At 36.3% G+C, this 18,888-nt stretch overlaps 3 protein-coding genes across 7 annotated transcripts; 2 read left to right on the top strand and 1 right to left on the bottom strand.

Annotated features, from left to right (window-relative positions):
* Window positions 1–527: 527 nt before the first annotated feature.
* Window positions 528–5,335, bottom strand: LOC105976635 (uncharacterized). Of its 3 annotated transcripts, none has more exons than XM_088825168.1 (8): window positions 5,082–5,335; window positions 3,784–4,020; window positions 3,258–3,341; window positions 2,726–3,163; window positions 2,381–2,445; window positions 2,043–2,299; window positions 1,818–1,969; window positions 528–1,731 (listed from the first exon to the last, which is right to left on the bottom strand). In XM_088825168.1, the coding sequence occupies exons 2-8, from the start codon at window positions 3,967–3,969 to the stop codon at window positions 808–810; spliced, it is 2,106 nt and encodes a 701-aa protein (XP_088681294.1). In that variant the 5' UTR covers window positions 3,970–4,020; window positions 5,082–5,335; the 3' UTR covers window positions 528–807. The 3 variants fall into 3 exon arrangements, with proteins under 3 accessions (XP_088681294.1, XP_088681293.1, XP_088681295.1); XM_088825167.1 differs by having other exon boundaries at window positions 2,381–2,447; window positions 2,713–3,163; window positions 5,082–5,317; XM_088825169.1 differs by lacking the exon at window positions 5,082–5,335 and adding an exon at window positions 4,330–5,063.
* Window positions 5,336–8,657: 3,322 nt separating this feature from the next.
* Window positions 8,658–15,993, top strand: LOC105976650 (villin-4). 2 transcript variants are annotated; one of them, XM_088825457.1, is made up of 23 exons: window positions 8,658–8,990; window positions 9,736–9,817; window positions 10,085–10,184; window positions 10,335–10,403; window positions 10,505–10,741; window positions 10,829–11,006; window positions 11,088–11,217; window positions 11,348–11,510; window positions 11,583–11,730; window positions 11,886–11,986; window positions 12,080–12,256; window positions 12,435–12,503; window positions 12,577–12,645; window positions 12,751–12,888; window positions 13,043–13,171; window positions 13,293–13,440; window positions 13,569–13,579; window positions 13,771–13,911; window positions 14,047–14,172; window positions 14,256–14,318; window positions 14,627–14,954; window positions 15,038–15,243; window positions 15,339–15,993. In XM_088825457.1, the coding sequence occupies exons 2-23, from the start codon at window positions 9,762–9,764 to the stop codon at window positions 15,450–15,452; spliced, it is 2,901 nt and encodes a 966-aa protein (XP_088681583.1). In that variant the 5' UTR covers window positions 8,658–8,990; window positions 9,736–9,761; the 3' UTR covers window positions 15,453–15,993. The 2 variants fall into 2 exon arrangements, with proteins under 2 accessions (XP_088681583.1, XP_012857358.1); XM_013001904.2 differs by having other exon boundaries at window positions 12,101–12,256.
* Window positions 15,994–16,701: 708 nt separating this feature from the next.
* Window positions 16,702–18,540, top strand: LOC105976532 (Glutaredoxin family protein). Of its 2 annotated transcripts, XM_088825458.1 has the most exons (5): window positions 16,826–17,128; window positions 17,849–17,922; window positions 18,145–18,243; window positions 18,358–18,455; window positions 18,490–18,540. In XM_088825458.1, exons 1-4 carry the CDS (start codon window positions 16,956–16,958, stop codon window positions 18,432–18,434), a joined length of 423 nt encoding a protein of 140 aa, XP_088681584.1. In that variant the 5' UTR covers window positions 16,826–16,955; the 3' UTR covers window positions 18,435–18,455; window positions 18,490–18,540. The 2 variants fall into 2 exon arrangements, with proteins under 2 accessions (XP_012857222.1, XP_088681584.1); XM_013001768.2 differs by having other exon boundaries at window positions 16,702–17,128; window positions 18,358–18,540.
* Window positions 18,541–18,888: the final 348 nt, after the last annotated feature.

Genomic DNA, 18,888 nt, shown 5'->3' on the forward strand with positions numbered 1-18,888 from the left:
ATTTTATACGTTTTCGGGTATTTTTATAATATATAAATTTTGTAAGGGCTTAGAAATAAATATAATATAGTTTTGGGGCAACTAAGGCGGTTTTCCTTTTTCCTTTTCTTTTTTAATTTTTAATTTCCAATTATTTTTTACTATCAATTTTATTTTTTTTAGGAACTTTTACTGTACCAATGGGCCGAACTCCCCATATTCAGATTAATCGGCAAAGGGCCCGAAGAATCACAAGGACCACGACGGGCCAAGAGCGAGAGGGCCCGAAGAATCACAAGGACCATGACGGGCCAAGAGCGAGAGGGCCCAAAGAATCACAAGGACCACGACGGGCCAAGAGCTCGCTCGGTAAAGACAGAAAGCCCACCTAGCGGGATGCCCCGTGATACGAGCGTCGTCGAGCTGATCTCAAGACCGTTGGAGGCTTGATTCCGGGATTTTCCCAATAATAAATAGACAATCTAATCAAGATCAAAAAACTTAAAAACAAATAAATAATTTCATAAAGGAAATTGAAGATCCCCAACTTTAATAATCATAATTCATAAAACTCTCCAACAAACCAAAATCTTTGCAAATTTGCAAGCAGCTACAAAGAGTATAAACTATACCAATCCCTTTTAAACACACATAAATATGTAATATCTCTCACCACTGAAAATTTTCAGACAACCTAATAACAACACATGTGGTCCTTTTGTTAAAATTAAAGAAAAAGAAAAAAAAAAGGAGGGGTGGGGCGGGTGGGGGTCGGGGGAGGGGGAGGGGGGGTGTGGGGGGTGGTGGTGGTGGTTAAGTTCTAGCCAATTACGGCCTGCCTCCACGATCATCGGATATTGTCTCTTCAGACGAGGCATCACTTGTAATAACTATCAATTCTTTCTTCTTACTAGCATTACCTATAACCAACGGTGCATTCGTAGTAGTAGCTCTTTTATTCGGATATTCGGTGGACTGAAAATTAGGTTGGTTTTGCCACCTCATCCCAGAGCTCGGTACTTGCACAGCTTCTTTCAGCCAGTGTGGCAAGTTCCCCTTCACCTGACCTGCATTACTAGACGAGCCGACGTTTGTACTTTGCTTTTCAAGTTTCTTGTTATTCGTCATAGGAGGGTGATGCAGTAACGGTCTATGGTGGGACCCGCCTGCGTAGGATTGCCGTGCATCTCCAGGCGGATTGGTGAAATGGCTTGACCAATGATCTTGTGGTGGGCCCGCGTAGTGTACCTGAGGAGCGGGATTATTGTAAGAAAAAATCCGAGCTTGCTCGTACAGCCACCTTTCAGCCAAGTCGTGGGCCGTTTTCCAAGGCGAAAAAATCAGTCTTCGGTCCATTCGTATGGAGTCCCAGTTGCCTTTGCCGTGCCTTCTTACACCAATCCAAAGACAATCCAGTTCCTCTTCCGACCAGATAGTCGGGGGTTCGAATCTATCCAAGAAGCTGCTTCGGTTTGACCCTCTAACAGCTCTTGCTCTGGTCAACGCATTATCGAGCATGGTCATCTTTTGCCTTGAAAACGACGACTCTGCTCGATTCAGATTGGGATGTTGTAAGAACTCGTGAAAGGCTTCTCGAGGTTGTTGTTGTTGCAGTTGAATATTCGGCCATGCGTATGATGAAGAATAAGCTGCGTGGCCCGAGTTGAAGTACGAGGAGTGCTGTGAGGTTGGTGGTGGACGGAGCGGGCCCATTTTTTGCGCCACGTCATCGGTTCTATTCTCCGGGAATAACTGAAACTCGTACCGCAATTTATTTTACAATCAAGTGATTTGAGATGGACGAGAAAATTTGAAAAATCGGTTTTTTTTGTTCTTACCTGAAAATAACTGTTTTTGTACGAGGTGGGCCCCGCCGATGTTGGTGGAGATTCTATTACAAGCTTTCCCTTGTCTCTAAGAGCTGTCGGTATAGTATGATTTTCGTCAGAACCGCAGTCGAGTGGTCGATTGCAGTCGATATCAAGAGCAGCTGCATTTCGTAATTACACATTTAAAAATAGAAAAAAATTGGAGCAATTCATGTGCTTCGTTAGAATCAATACCGTTACGAGAAATGGACAAATCGAGTGACAATAAGGAATCTTTCTTCCCCGAGGTGTCACTACGCACTCTTACAGTGGCCACGTCATCATTCAAAATGTTCTCCGGTTTCTTATCATTTATGTGGTGGTTATTATTTTGGGCATCCATGGAAACATTTCCTTGTAATGAAGACAAAATCTCCACCTGTGCCACGTCAGCAGGGGTGTCTGTAGCCGTTTCTTGTGGAAGAAGCGGCGATTTATCCACGTGTGCGATCCTGTGAGAATTAATTTTGTATCAAATATAGTAATTTGAAAAAAGCAACATAAAGACAAAAAAAGATAATGATCGAACGTACACTGCTGTTTCTGGAGCTGGAGCGGAAAACGAGCACGAATTAGCAATATCCACGTCAGATTGTTTCTGTCGTATAAATTAATTAAAATTTCAATTAGTGAACAAGTAACCATAGCTTGAGAAATACACGTAGAAAATATTCAATTATCGATATCGAATCACGGTGTCAATTTTTTTATATTTCAGTAATCGGACGTGATAACAAATATGGAGTAAAAAAACAACCAAAATGCCATTTGCCGATTTGCGATACGCGTATTTATTTATAAAAGACTGAAATTAAATATCAATTCCAAAAGATGACATATTTCTTTATTACCAATAAGAGGGAAATCTCAGAACTAACCTTCTCTGCATCTTTAGAGTCAATGCCGCGTGTAGCAACATTATTGCTCCGTTTGACTCGTCTACGGAATGTTATTAAATTCGAGTCTAATCTCCGCTTTGTGACTAAGTTACTGCACGAGCTGCTTCGTTGATCTTTACTAATTTTGTCCGTTTCCTCCAAATTAAGTGTTCCTAAAATAGGAGGTGACGAAATCGATTTTTTCTCCTCGCTCTTATCTCCATATTCCGAGCTCGGCTTCACAAATAGCAATTTCGACTGAGGCTCGGCTGATTTTTCTTCAGCTGCGTTATTTCCCTCCGAAAGTAAATTTGGCTGAACTGTAATTTGTTCCACATCAGAAGTTGGGGAAAATTTCATTTTCTTCGCATCTTTTTCATTTTCATCGGAAACTGAAGAATCTTGCTGTTTCGTACAAGCGGATAAAAGCCTATGCAGCTGCTCAAAAGATACGTATATATAGTCAAAGCGTAAAGATATGTATATAATCAAAAAAGATATGTATATAATCGAAGAGAGAAGGAGTGCATACCTCAGAACATTCACCATGAGAATCACAAAATTCACATTGCACCACATCTTCCACAAGATTCCCTTCGGAATATTCTTGGTGTATCTATAAATAAGTCCGGAAAGTGCATATATAAGAAAACGACAAAAAATACATAATACGGAATAAGGCCATAAATTGCTTAGTTATTACAACGAGGTCAATGTTCCGATAGTAGTACTTCTCTGGTCAACACGTATATGCCGACCCCACCTGATTAAAAAGATCGATCTTATATAGGTATGTCATTTAATATTTTCAACGTGGATAGACTCGTACACATTGATTCCACGAATTCTTGATTTCTATCGACTATTAATAGTTTATCATGCAGTCCAAAATCGAACTAGTCTTCTTTGTTTTACTTTTAAAGCATCATTTAAAATGCAATGCTCAACTTTACGCTATCAAGAAAATGTTTCGTACATCAAATAATCCATGCAAAACTACTTGCACTAAATCTCTGCTGATATTTAAGAAATATTCAAATGAATTTATAACATCTCACCCCGAATTCTGTGTCCTTCCGCAGTACATATTCAGCAGTTGTTGACTCCTCGCGATTGTTGACTTTTTTTAGGGTTTTCGACTCTGAAGTCTCGGAAGGAGCATCGGGATTCAAATCTGTACAGTCATTGTATCTTCTTGAAAATAGCCTCTTCCTCTTGTATGTCACAACTAGTTTACTGTCCATTATTTATGCTCGGTTGAAACAGAATTAAAACATCCGGTAAGTGCCGATAAGCTGTCACAAATCAGAAATAAAATATTAAACGGGGTTCGGGGAGAAAACATGTTTAATTTTAAGACGTGCGTCAAAAGATTAGACAACTTCACACAAGCTATTATTTACAGTTAAGCCTCGTACATGTTTGCAATAAGACAAGGTGCAGTTAAGCTATTACATGTTGCGTGTGTCGCAAGAGAAAGTTATCGGGAATTTAAACCATCGACACTTTCTCATTTGGCAACACCAAATTATTATAGAACTAGGTTTAGGCTTTTAGAACTAAAGATCATGTGATAGAGCCGACAAATCATTCGAATTCAGAACCTTCGTTTCAAAAGAAGGATGCATCAAACGAGGAAAAAGAAACAAGCTTTATCATCTCTCCTGCAAACCGATTTTATTACAACATAATCATTCCAAAAAACACTAAGAATTAAAACAGCCCATAATAACACACCATGACACCATTCATTTCAAACGAAAGACACGAAGAAACTATGAAAAAAGCAGCAACCTTTACCATCGCTACCGCGAACCCCATTTCAGAACAACATAAAAATTGTACAATTAAAAACACGACAACATTCGTTTCAAAAGATCGATGTACCAAACTAGGAAAAGCAACAAGCTTTATCCTCACCCCTACAAACCCATTTCAAGAACAACATAAACATTCCAAAAACAATAAATCAAGAACTCATAAAAAATATAAAAAATAAAAAAAATAAAAATCATTTCAGAAACAAAGTAGAGAATTAAACAACATTCATTCAATTCAAACGGAACGATGCACCAAATCAAGAAAAGCAACAAACTTTATCCTCACCCCACAAAACCCATTTCAGAAAAACACGAAAACAATCCAAACAAAAACCTTAAAGAATTCAAACCCACATCAAAAAATGTTCAAACAACGACAAAAAAAAAAAAAAAAAACACACAAAATCATAAACAAAAAAACCTCCATCAAACACAAACCCACATGCACAAACATATATATACATAGCAAACGATAAACAAAGAAATCAGCAGTAAAAAAAGAAAAAAAAAAAAAAAAAAACCAAGAAAAACATTACCGGCGCCGAGGGTTAAAAAAAGGGAGAGAGTGTATTTTCTGGTTTCTTGTTTCAAAGAGAGCAGACAGAAAAGAAAAAGGTAGACCAAGGGTGGAATTTAATTCACAGCATTAAATGTTCGGATGAAGAGAGAGAAAGTAGAGAGAGAGAGAGAGAGAGAGAGAGAGTAACAAACAAGTGTGACTCTTGACCAGTGATGGGAGAAATTGTGTCACTGTGTGTGTGTGTGTGAGTGTGTAAAAAGCGTGTGGCACATAGTATAATTTCACACTCTACAGGGTCGTCGTAATCCAAGCGGGTAGCGATTTGGGCTGTGTTCGGTGGGTCCCACCTGCACTGCTGTCACTTTCCACTTTTGCTTTTTGTGTTTTTCTTTTTTTTTTTTCTCTTTCTCGATTATCGTACACGTATGGAGCCGTGGAGTGCGCATGTGAATTCAGCAGAAACTATGAAACTGTGATTTTTCTCTGTCATCTCTTCTGCAACAAGAGTCTTCCTTTCTCTTTACTTTTGTCCTTCGTCGCTCGCACACGTTAATCTACTGGGTTTTTTTATTGCCCATTTAATTATGACTGCGTAACTTCAAAACATCTCCCGCCGTTTTTCTTTTTACATAAAAATTTAATCTTTGGGCATAAATCACTTGTTTTAGAGGGGAATTAGCTCACTGTCTTAGCCCTAATTTTATAATTAGCATAAAAAACTAATCTTTGGGCATAAATCACTTCTTTTAGAGGGCAATTAACTCACTGTCTTAGCCCTAATTTTATAATTTGCAAAAAATGTAATCTTTGGGCATAAATCACTTGTTTTAGAGGGCAATTAGCTCACTCTCTTAGCCCTAATTTTATAATTAGCAAAAATTTAATCTTTGGGCATAAATCACTTGTTTAGAGGGCAATTAGCTCACTGTCTTAGCCCTAATTTTATGATTAGCAAAATATTCAATCTTTGGGCATAAATCACTTGTTTTAGAGGGCAATTAGCTCACTCTCTTAGCCCTAATTTTATAATTAGCAATAAAGTTCCTTTTTTTTAAACTCACTCGTGAGTAAATAAATACTCGATTCTTTCACTTTTGATCTATGTAGTATGGATACGAAGACGGCGATACGTGGAAATCGACACGTGGAAACGAATTTATAATTAGCAATAAAGTTTCTTTTTTTTAAACTCCTTCGTGAGTAAATAAATACTCGATTCGTTTCCTTTTGATCTATGTAGTACGGATACGGGAATGGCGATACGTGGAAATTGACAAGGGGAAACGGCATATCCCAAAAATGAGGAAATACAGGAATTTTAGGAGAAACGTGTAAATATTAAAAATATAGGAACACATCTATAAATATGCTATATAAACATATATAGGTTTTTATTTAACTATAAATTAGTTTTTTAATTATTAACTATTAATTTGCAATTGATCATTAAATCGTGTAAATAATTAGGGAATGAACAAAAATATTTAAAAATTTGTTATTCAAACGTGTCTCTAAATTTTTAGAAATTGTAAAAATGACCTACAAGGTGTCCTCGAACGTCATACACGAAACGTGTTCGAAACAGAAAAACGTTAAGAAGTTGAAGTTTTTGGGCTACATAGCTTTTGATTGTTGTTTTTCTAACTAAAATGACGTTGTCGTATAATTTGAAGTTAAACTTCAAATAATTAAACAAAAACATTTTTTAAGGAGGGAAAAAGAAATCATAACGGGCCAAACATGGCCTATGAATTTAATGCAATGGTATGAAAGCCCCAATTGCAGCACTATAATAGTATTTGAATCCATTTGTTAATAGAACTGATTATGAGGCCTGATGCTCGGCCCATGACATGACGTTAAATTAGTTTTTTCCAATAAAAATATGTGAAAATATAAACTTTACTTTATATCAATTAACTCCGTTACACGATACCAATCCTTATTAGGAGAGTTGATACATATAATCTATTAATAGGGTAAAGATCTAGGGTTCGAGTCCCCTACGACAATGAGTTAGTGAGATAGAATAAATAATCAGTCTAACCCATGATCTAATTTAGATTTTAAGAAAGTTAATCGACGAAAATCCCCCGATTCCTAAATCAACCACAAATTTTGGAAGAAACTTAAAAAAGAATCTCTATGTACTTAAAACATGATTAGACATGAATTAATTTTAGATTTTAAGAAAGTTAAACGACGAAAATCCCCAACGAAAAATCCCCCGATTCCTAAATCAACCATAGATTTTGGAAGAAACTTAAAAAAGAATCTCTATGTACTTAAAACATGATTAGACATGAATTAATTTTAGATTTTAAGAAAGTTAAACGACGAAAATCCCCAACGAAAAATCCCCCGATTCCTAAATCAACCATAGATTTTGGAAGAAACTTAAAAAAGAATCTCTATGTACTTAAAACATGATTAGAAATGAATTAATTTTAGATTTTAAGAAAGTTAAACGACGAAAATCCCCAACGAAAATCCCCCCATTCATAAATCAACCACAAATTTTGGAAGAAACTTAAAAAAGAATCTCTATGTACTTAAAACATGATTAGAAATGAATTAACTACCTTTAATGACAATCATATTATCTAAAATACTTTGCTTAGTTCAATTATGGGCCAGGAGGCCCATAAATAAATTAACCACAACCCAAGATTTAATTCTAAATATTGGGTCTTTGCTTGTAATTGAGCCTATGTCTTTAATCCTGTGCAAGCTTGTAATATTTTTAAGACGAGAATATCCCTACTAGTCAAAGTTTCTTGTAATTCCAAAATATAATTATATATATTTTATAAATAATATTATTTGATATTGCATAATCTGCAATTGTAACCAAATTGTTTAAACCTTCCTCAAAAAAAAAAAAAAAACCAAATTGTTTAAACCATTTCATATTTCGCATTAATAAATTGACATGGGCTGTTCTGTTCCCATTATTACAAAGACGTGCGTGCATTTGTTATTTCAATGGGCATTTATATATATCTTTTATTGTAATAAATAAACTTTGATAAAGCAAGCCTATTTTCTTTCCTCTAATTAATAATATTAGTAATAATAATAAAAAATAGAAAAATAATTAGGTGGGACCCACAAACAGCTAAGCAAAGAGAGCATCTTTGCCTTTGCTAATCCGAATTAAGAAAACAAGAATCCTTTTTTCGGCGTTGTGGCCATCCATTTAATCGTGGCCGGTCACCGCCCCCCTACCACCACCACCACCCCCCCTCTCCGGCGGGCCCCACCACCCCCTCGTCCCTTGAATTTGGAAGTCAGCTCGATTTGTCAGATTAAGCCCCTTTTTTAAAATAAAATTAAATAAAATAATAAAAATAAATAAATAAATAGATATATGTATATATATATATATATATATTTTATAATTAATATTTACAATATTGCCATTCTCTTGAATTTAGTCAACAAAGACCACTCCAAAAGGTTGCTGTAATATTTTTACCAACAAAAAAGGGCATTAAAATTAAATTTTAAATATTTTTTTTAATATTTTTGTAATAATAATTTGGTTGATTAATCGTATTAATTAGTTTAAAAATGGTTAAATAAAATCTTTACAGTTCATTTGATTACTGTTAGTGATAGGCACGCCTGTCAGGCAACTCAGCATCATTCCCTCCATCTTCTCTCTCTCTCTCTCTCTCTCTCTCTCTCTCTAGAACATTGGGGATTTTTTCGTCTATTTGAATTATTTTTTTTTCCGGAATTTTTTCATCTCTTTCTCGAGAAACCCACCTTCTGTTTTTTGGATATCTGGGCAGCTGTTTTTTTTGGTTGTTGATTAAGATCAGTTGAGTTATTAGATTGGATCTGTTTGTTTTTTTGGTTTTTTGTTTTTTGAATTTCCAGTGGGGCTTTAAGGATTATTACATCCGACAGATATCAAGAGGTGAGTAATTATTCTCTGTTTGTTGTTCTTCTTCTTAACTTTATTTGTTAATTTATACTGTTGTTACTTTGATTATGTAATTTGGTTTCTGGAATGTGGCTCAATTTGTGTGTTTAATTGTGAAAAATGAACCTCAATGATGATTAGGGAAGCACTCATTTTCATCTAAATGAGTGTAATATGCTTTGGGAACTGTGATTTTCGAGGTTTTGTTATGTCGGAATGTTTGGAAAGAGGTAGTTCAGAAAAAGGCTTTTAAGTTTCGATAAATATTACTAGGCAATTCAGTTGTTCCTACCGATAAAATTTGGATTACGAAAAGTCGATCGAATTGGAGTTTGGTACACAAATGTGCTAGCGTGGACATTGTCGTGTCTTTTAGAAGTTGTAAGATTTGGATTCGACATTGCTTATTCGTGAAAGATATAACCGGTCATTAGTCACGAAGAGAAATTCACAATTTACCGACTTACTCGTTGCAGTATTCCTGGTTTCTTGCAGCGCCTGTATACATGCTCGATATTTTTGCCCCTACTTGTTTGCTTTTTACTGCCCATTCATTTACGGGGAAGGAGTTAGTTCACTTTTATACGAGCGACATCGCACTTTTAGATCACGTTTAAATCATGCTCCAGTTTCTTTGATGGAACAATTTGTAAAGAATTTTACTCGTCCCACAACGTTATCTTATCTTTTAGTTGTTATATACTCAATGACTACAACAGCTTTCGTTTCGTCTTTTCAGAATTTTGTACAAGTTGCGACAACACTATGGCTGTTTCAATGAAGAATTTGGATCCAGCTTTCCAAGGGGCTGGACAGAAGGCGTATCCTCATTTGAAATTATCAATTATATATTATATCATTATAATGTTTTATTTAAGCAATTTGTATCGATCTATGCTCAATCGTCTTGCTAAATGAGTTTTACGAGCATTGAGATTATAATTAATGTTGCACACAAGACGTAAAAATCAAAAGAGTTATTGTTTATGTATGCCCTTTGTTACATTTCTTCTTGCTAATATTAATACCGCAGTTACTGATATATCAGTCATTAGTCTGCATATATTTGATTCCTTGACTTGGTCAAGTGGCACTGAGATATGGCGAATTGAAAATTTCCAGCCTGTCGCAATCTCAAAATCGTCCCATGGAAAATTTTTCGCAGGAGATTCGTACGTAATTTTAAAGGTAATATTTGGTTTATTTCTACACCAGATCCCAATGCATTTTAAATTTCATGTCCTGGTCCCAATGTTTGTATGCATAATTGCATCTGATTTGATTATCATGTATTCGTTGCAATTTTATAAGTCTTGACCCTTAGTCTTCTTTATGCAGACCACTGCCTTGAAAAACGGAGCACTACGCCACGATATTCATTATTGGCTGGGTAAAGATACCAGTCAGGTAATTTTTATATCATATATATATATATATATATTTTTTTTTCGAACAATATCGGTTAATGTGTGAACTTTTCCTAATTCTGTATTTATTACCGTATGTAGGATGAAGCTGGCGCTGCAGCCATCAAATGTGTTGAATTAGACGCAGCGCTGGGTGGGCGCGCTGTTCAATACCGTGAAGTACAAGGTCACGAAACAGAGAAGTTTCTTTCTTATTTTAAGCCATGTATAATACCTCAAGAAGGCGGAATAGCCTCAGGGTTCAAGCATGTCGAGGCCGAAGAGCACCAGATTCGTTTGTTCGTATGTAAAGGAAAACATGTTGTTCATGTGACAGAGGTAATTCTCCTTCATACACCGTAGGGTGATTGTTCTTCTCAGTACAGATTTTATCTAACTGTCTTCTTTTTTTGTATGACCTGACAGGTGGCTTTTGCTCGGTCCTCTCTCAATCACGACGACATCTTTATCCTCGACACGAAGTCTAAAATTTTTCAATTCAATGGCTCCAACTCATGTATTCAAGAGAGGGCTAAAGCTCTGGAAGTTGTTCAGTACATTAAGGATACTTATCATGACGGGAAATGTGAAATAGCCGCTGTTGGTAATTACACCACAAATTGTGTGTCTGTGTGTGTGTTTTTTTTAATAGTTGACTGATGGATGCCTTTTCTTTTGACTGCAGAGGATGGAAGATTAATGGCTGATGCCGAGACTGGAGAATTTTGGGGTTTCTTTGGCGGCTTTGCTCCACTTCCAAAGAAAGCAGCCACCAATGAACAGAAGAGTATCGATCTTCCTTCGAAGCTTTTCTGGTATTTACGTTCCTCCTTTAGCACATTGCTTCCTCGGGTTTCTTTCTTGTCTGTACGTTGTATTAGTTTGTTATGATATATCATAGAGTTTGGATATGTTTGTTCTGACAATTGTTTCTAATCTTTCAAGTGTCGACAAGGGAGAAGCAGTACCAATTGGTGCAGATTCTTGGACGAGGGAGTTATTAGAAACGAACAAATGCTACATTCTTGACTGTGGGAAAGAAGTCTTTGTTTGGATGGGGAGAAGTACTTCTCTGGATGGTAGGAAATCTGCAAGCAACGTTGTTGATGTAAGTCTAGCTGCTCATCGTGTTTTTTTCTTCATCTGATTTTTATAGTCCTAAACTTACTTCCACTTCTAGGAATTACTGCGTGGCCTTGATAGACCTAAATCTCACGTTATCCGTGTAATTGAGGGGTTTGAGACTGTAGCATTTCGCTCAAAGTTTGAATCGTGGCCACAATCAACAAATGTGACCGTGACTGAGGATGGCAGAGGCAAAGTTGCAGGTCAGTTATAATTTATGAGTACGATTTCAAGACGTAGGTTCATTAAAATACAAATTCGCCCCTTCCCGTGTTTGCTGCTCGTTTTCGTGATCAACAAGAGCGTTCGCTTTAATCGATTGTTAAGTTCTTACGGTGCCTTCATTTGATGCTTCCAGCACTTCTAAAGCGGCAAGGGATTAACGTGAAGGGTCTTCTCAAAGCCGAAACTCCCAAGGAAGAACCCCATATATATATAGATTGCACGGGAGATTTACAGGTGGCGTGTTATAGTTCCGAACGTCGTTGTTCTATGTATAGCGTGTCGGATATGCAGCTTCTTATTTGTTTACTACTTCCACTGATTTTTCAGTGTACTGCTTACAATTGGCAGGTATGGCGCGTGGATGGTCAAAAGAAGACTCTTCTTTCGTCTTCTGACCAGTCTAAGTTTTACAGTGGAGATTGCTATATCTTTCAATATTCTTATCCTGGAGACGAAAAAGACGAACATCTAGTCGGAACATGGTTGGGCAAGCAGAGTGTTGAGGTGAAGCCTTCATTTATCTTTTTTGCAATTTTATAAATATTCCCACTGCATTCTGTGTAATATTTGTACCTGAACTTGGAACACAGTTAAAACTTACTAAGAAATTCGTTGAAGAAATTTGTGATAGAGAAACAGATTTATTGACGGAATTATTGATCATGCTAATCATGCTCTATAGGAAGATCGGGTAGCGGCATCTTCACAGGCAAGCAAGATGGTCGAGTCTCTGAAGTTCTTACCCACTCAGGCACGTCACCTTCCTCGATCACTTTACCATGATTTTACTGTGTATTGATGATTTTAATTGCTGCCATTACTAGGCTTGCTTCTACGAAGGAAACGAACCACTCCAGTTCTTTGCAATTTTTCAGAGCTTCATTGTATTTAAGGTGCGCGGTATTACTATGTAAAAATATTATAAATTTCTTGTGTTCGTATTAGTTTATATTCTCTTAGTATGTAATTGGCCATGGAATAATTTTTTCTGTCTGCAGGGCGGTGTTAGTAAGGGCTACAAAAAATACATAGCCGAGAAGGAACTTTCGGACGATACATATTCAGAGGACGGGCTTGCATTATTTCGAGTTCAAGGAAGTGGGCCCGATAATATGCAAGCAATTCAAGTTGAACCAGTAAGTCGTGTGCTCTATTTCTTTTCGTTTCTGTCTTATAGGATTAGTAGCTTGCAATTTGCTCTTAGCATCTTCGGTACGGCTTTTGTTCTCTTGTGATTCATGGTATTTGTGCAGCTGGCGGAACATAATTATTTTCTATTAACTATTTTAGGTGGCTTCATCATTGAATTCCTCGTACTGTTACATACTACACAGTGGTTCCTCTCTCTTTACCTGGTCAGGAAATCTTACATCGTCTGACTCCCAAGAAATTGTTGAAAGGCAGCTGGATCTTATAAAGGTCTCGATCTTGTACATGGATATTTTCCTTTACATTACGACTTCAGCATAAAGTTTTTTTAGTCCATTTTTTGTTTAGTCTACATCACATTTTCTTTACGCGTCACACTTCGTGCTCGCAGCCAAACATGCAGTCGAAACTGCAAAAGGAAGGGGCTGAATCTGAGCAGTTTTGGGATTTGTTAGGTGGAAAATCAGAGTACCCGAGCCTGAAAATTTCAAGAGAAGCAGAAGCCGATCCTCATTTATTCTCGTGCACCTTCACAAAGGGTATGTTATCTTCATTTTTTTTTTACTGATTTTACAATTTGCCAAAGATTATATATGTTGATTTGACTAATTTGTTTCCGTCATTCTTTTGTTGCGTTCGTTACGGCTGACCTTCACACTCGTTACAGGAGATCTCAAGGTGTGTATATCTCTTTACTATGATAAAATGAATGCAGTTTGATTATTACTCTCAACTTTTCGGTTATGTTTATTTCACAATTCCTTCAACGAGGAAAACGACCTGATATTCCTTACAACTATCTCTGTTTTTCCGATCATTTATTTTAAGGGACAGCATGAAATCGAGTAATATAATAATATTAATTACAGGTAACGGAGGTGTACAATTTCAGCCAGGACGATCTAATGACTGAAGATATATTCATTCTCGACTGCCACTCGGACATTTATGTTTGGGTCGGGCAACAGGTGGAATCTAAGAATAAGATGAATGCTTTAACTATTGGACAGGTCAGCTTTCACACCGTTTTTTTGTTATAGTCGTACATATATACCAGCTGCTATAGTGGACTTGTGCTATGGAATCTTTAAGATTCTTTCTGAGTTTTTTTGACATGTGATATAAATGTTATTGTTTTCAAACAGAAATTTCTGGAGCGTGATTTTCTTCACGAAAAATTATCTCTCCAAGCTCCAATATATATTGTCATGGAAGGGAGCGAACCGATTTATTTTACTCGTTTTTTCTCTTGGGACTCGGCAAAGTCGGCAGTAAGTGCTATTGCTATACGTCTGTCGTCCTTATTTTGAACTCGATTGCTTTATATCATACTTAGTAGATTCTATGGTCACAGATGCACGGTAATTCTTTCCAAAGAAAATTGGCTATTCTTAAAGGCGACACTCCCGTGTTAGACGTAAGTTTCTCTTCCCTCTCAATTTATCTTTCCTTCAATTATTTGTTCTTCTAACATACGATTGATTTCTTTATTTTTGTCGATTATCATTTTATGTAATGCCTCTTGACTGAACCCGCCTGTGCAATTTCTGATCGAATTAATCTACTATTTTTAGAATAGTAGATTATTATGAACATAATCGAGTTAATTTAATTTCAGTTTTATATTAAGAAATTAGCCTTCGAAAATCAGTAGAATGTAAAAATCCAGATGAACGAGTTAGTTATTTATTTATGTTTGATTTTCTTTTTCTTAACACATGATAGAAACCCAAAAGGCGAACACCTGTCTCGTATACCGGAAGGTCTGCAGCGCCTGAAAAATCGAATCGTTCTAGAAGCATGTCTTTCAGTCCCGACAGAGTTCGTGTAAGAGGCAGATCTCCAGCATTCAATGCCTTAGCTGCCACTTTCGAGAATTCCAATGCAAGAAACTTGTCAACTCCTCCTCCAATGGTCAGAAAGATCTTCCCTAAATCCGTAACACCCGATTCCGCAAAACTTGCCTCGAGATCCGCAGCTATAGCAGCCCTTACTTCTAGTTTCGAACAACCTCCACCTGCTCGACAATTCATTATACCACGCTCCCCTAAACGTAATTCCTTTTATTACATTCAAAATCAAGAACTCATTTATTTTTTTTAATTTTTTTTGAAATGGTCTCTTTACGCGTTACAGTGGGACCCGAAACATCAAAACCTACACCCGAGACAATATCGAGGCAAAACTCGGTAGAAGAGTCGAAGCCAAAGCCAGAGACTATACAAGAAGATGTGAAGGAGAATGAAGCTGAAGACGACGAAGGACTTCCAGTTCACCCATACGAGCGTCTAAAGACAACCTCGACCGATCCAGCTGAAGATATTGACGTGACAAAACGAGAGGTATGTCCGAGACATTTTAAATGATGTATTCAGACAAACTTATGTCGATGTTTTTCTTGTCTGATATTTATACACACGTGTACTTTTGGCTGCAGACTTATTTGTCGAGGGACGAATTCAAAGAGAAGTTTGGAATAACCAAGGATGTTTTCTACAAGATGCCCAAATGGAAACAGAACAAGCTCAAAATGGCTCTTCAATTATTCTGAATTATTTGGAGAGGCGTCTTAATTTATCTCGTTCATCCTCCGAAAAAAAGGTCCATTTTTAGCTGCTTCTGCTCAGGGGATGCTCTTTTTTTTTTTTCCTTCTTTCCCCGATACCCAGATGAACTAATCGCAGATAAAAACTGCAAGCATCTTCGATACATTTAGATTTTTGGACGCCGTAGGAATTTTCTTTGATTTTTTGTTTTTTTTTCGTTTTTCGTGAGTTAGTTGCTCCGATATTCTTTTTTGGTCCCTGGTTTGCTGTGAGCTTGCATTTTTTTATTTGGTTTTTCTTTTATTGTGGTTTGGTTTGTTTTGGGCAATTGATTTTTTTGCAGAGTGGTTGCAAAATGCAGAGGTTTTCTTTTTTTTGTAGGGTAAATAGACACGTAGTAAACAATTCTTGGGAGTGTATACATGAATGTAAAACTAGTCCACTCATTGTTTGACTAGCAAATAAAAATGTGTGTTTCTTATTTTCTTCTTTCTTGTGTGTATACTTGGGATTAATTTATTAAGGTTTTGTGACATTATGTCTTAATCTTCTTGGACTTGATTTTCCTTTCTACGTAGTTACGCTTGTATTGTATGTGTTACGCATAAAAAATCTACACGTAATCACGCACAAAACATGTGGAAGTGTGCAAAATAGGTAATCGTTTATACACATTGATACGGGCTCAATTGCCGTAAACGTCCGAATATCAACATCTCATGCGAAGCCCAAAGGCCCCATGTGGGTTAGACATAGACGTGACATCTCTCTCTCTTCGATATTTCTAATAAATACATTCTTATTATATTTCTCTAAATACACTTACATTGTTTCTCCACGATTTCGATTAACTTGACCTTCAGAGTGATAACGCCTAAAACCCCTTCTCCGACAATCTTTTTTGCAGGTCTCTCGGAGCGCGCGAGTTTCTTCTTATTTGGGCTTTTTTCTTATATCTATTCCACATCTTCAAATTGAACCATTTACGCTACATTACACATGTATGTGGGATCTTCTTAATCGATTAAGTTCACTCCACCTAACAAACTTATCTGCATAAGTCCCCCATTTGAGAAACCATGATTTCGGAAATTGATATGAAAAAAAAAAAAAAATGTTTGTTTCAAGATCGAAAGCGGCATATTTTGGTAAAAATGTAAGCGCAATTTAAAAAAAAATGTAATTCTTAGGCATATTCTAGGAAATTACAATCAAAATGTAATACTTATTCCAAATCTATTCAAAAAAATTATTATGATCGAAATTGGCGTAATTCGGAAAATTCCGCCGTAACAGGCTAATGCACAACACATACCTCCTAAAAAATAATAATAATAAATAAATAAATAAATAAAAAATTCGAGTAATTTATTAGCAAGATTTAACTAGTTTCCCCAAATCAAAACGATTGATTTTGCTTTGAGAAGCTCTGATAAAATCCATCAATCGGAATATCAAAAAGTTTTGAACTGAATCCAGGCTACAGTAATATTAGTCCATACACGAAAATGGCTGCCGCAATTACAGTCTCATCATTCCGATTCGCCGCCGTAATCGCATTCCTATTTGTCGGCATTTTATTGGCGTCGACCGTCGGTGCGAAGCCCAAGTCGCCGTCTGCGTTCGTGAAGAAGACAATCTCATCTCATTCCATCGTTATTTTCTCCAAATCTTACTGCCCGTACGTACGATCCCCTTTTCGCATTTTCAGTATTTATTTATTTCAGTATTTTCGTTGCCTGTTTGTTTGCTTTTGGTGATTGTTCTTTGGATTGTTGTTTAATCAGCTAGGGTTCTACGATTTCCAAACCCCAATTTTTTTTTTTTTTTTTTTTTTTTTTTAATCCTGGAACTTTGATAAGAGATATGATCAATCTGATTTTAGCATTTAGAGGTTTGGGAAGTAAATCTTGGGCTATTTGATTCTTAAAAATTCAGGTAGAATTTTCTGGATCATATATTAATATGCCATGTCATGCTTGGAGGTAGCAATTTTGTATGAGCAACCATAGGATTTTGTGATACCTGTTTTCCCCAATATTCTTAGGCCTCGTTTGGTTGGGGTGATTAGCCATTATTAACTAAATAATTATACTTTGTTTGATGTTTGGTATCCCTAATAACTTGTCGGGTCGACCCGTAAATACTATGTTATCATGTCTTATCTTGTCATTAGATTGTTTAATTTTATCTTGGCTAATCTTATCTTAACAACCAAACGAGGCCTTACTTTTCTTGGTCAATTGTTCTACTCCTCCTATTGAAAACCCAAGTTTACAAAGAAATGGCTGAATTATCAGCGAACGTTTTTAAGTTTGTTCCTAAAATTAGTTCGTGTAGTAATAATGGCAGAGATGTTTTCTAAATTGTTGCTTTTTGTTGTTGTATTTGATATATGTAGATACTGTAGAAGGGCAAAAGGTGTCTTCAAAGAGCTGAATCAAGTGCCATATGTTGTAGAACTCGACGAGAGAGGTTTGTCTTTCAATAAGCTCTCCGTTTATCCTTGACTTCTTGTTGGAAGTATTGCTCGGATATTGGAGTGTAAGCAAATGAATGTTGTATGGTGATAAATTAGAAGATGAAATAATAATCAAATCTCAAAGCTGCAAACTCAAGAATTACCTATTTATGAGATCTTGATTAAAATAAATATATACAGATATTGATTACCGTTGATGTTTCTTATGTGTTTAGAGGATGGAGGGGAAATTCAAGATGCCCTGAGCAAGATTGTTGGGAGGCGAACTGTACCGCAGGTTTTCATAAACGGAAAGCATCTTGGAGGTTCTGATGGTATGTGGGTATATATATGTTCTATTTATTCAAAATTCTATTTTTACGATATCTCTGAAGTTCAATTTTTTTTCGGCGTTTTCTCGTGTAACGAACGAATTGCTCGGTTTGCAGATACTGTGGAAGCATACGAGAGTGGAGCACTGGCAAAACTTTTAGGTCTTGCTACTGAGGAGGAAGAAGAACTTTGAGCCATTGATCTTTTTTAACTATATTTGCAGTAAAACTTATACAAAAACATTGTTGTACCTTATGCTTTCTTGATTTATTCTAAATTATAGCCCACCATTTTCATGAGACCTCTTGTCCTAATATTTGTTCTCTCGTACTAATTTTTTACATCCCATTGGATTGAATTCTTCACTGAAAATTCAAAGCCGGGCTGAAATTCAACATAATCTTCTATATTTTGTGAAATGTTCTCTAGTTTGTATTTATTTTGTACAAAAGAAGAAGATACATCTTATGATCATCTTGTTTTAAAATATGGAGCTCGAATGGAATGAAATGGATACAAACTAGAGAATTCTAAACGTATTCTAGAAGATTCCACTAAATTTGACACTGCAATGGTGTACATGTAAAAATTCACAGGGTTTCAAATTTGATTTTGTTATGTTAATAAATCGATCTTTTAATGAACGA

This window comes from Erythranthe guttata, chromosome 11 (assembly GCF_056151865.1).
Source record: "Erythranthe guttata isolate IM_541 chromosome 11, IM_541, whole genome shotgun sequence".
Lineage (NCBI taxonomy): Eukaryota > Viridiplantae > Streptophyta > Magnoliopsida > Lamiales > Phrymaceae > Erythranthe > Erythranthe guttata.

Bases quoted from the DNA above. Each gene is read 5' to 3' on its own strand.
- LOC105976635 (XM_088825167.1), bottom strand. From the start codon at position 3,969: ATGGACAGTAAACTAGTTGTGACATACAAGAGGAAGAGGCTATTTTCA. The intron at 3,342-3,783 runs GTGAGATGTTAT...ACTTATTTATAG, and splicing joins GGAAGGACACAGAATTCGGG to ATACACCAAGAATATTCCGA. The intron at 3,164-3,257 runs GTATGCACTCCT...TCTTTTGAGCAG, and splicing joins CTCATGGTGAATGTTCTGAG to CTGCATAGGCTTTTATCCGC.
- LOC105976650 (XM_088825457.1), top strand. From the start codon at position 9,762: ATGGCTGTTTCAATGAAGAATTTGGATCCAGCTTTCCAAGGGGCTGGA. The intron at 12,889-13,042 runs GTAAGTCGTGTG...TAACTATTTTAG, and splicing joins AAGCAATTCAAGTTGAACCA to GTGGCTTCATCATTGAATTC. The intron at 15,244-15,338 runs GTATGTCCGAGA...TTTTGGCTGCAG, and splicing joins TTGACGTGACAAAACGAGAG to ACTTATTTGTCGAGGGACGA.
- LOC105976532 (XM_013001768.2), top strand. From the start codon at position 16,956: ATGGCTGCCGCAATTACAGTCTCATCATTCCGATTCGCCGCCGTAATC. The intron at 17,129-17,848 runs GTACGTACGATC...TGATATATGTAG, and splicing joins TTCTCCAAATCTTACTGCCC to ATACTGTAGAAGGGCAAAAG. The intron at 17,923-18,144 runs GTTTGTCTTTCA...TTATGTGTTTAG, and splicing joins TGTAGAACTCGACGAGAGAG to AGGATGGAGGGGAAATTCAA.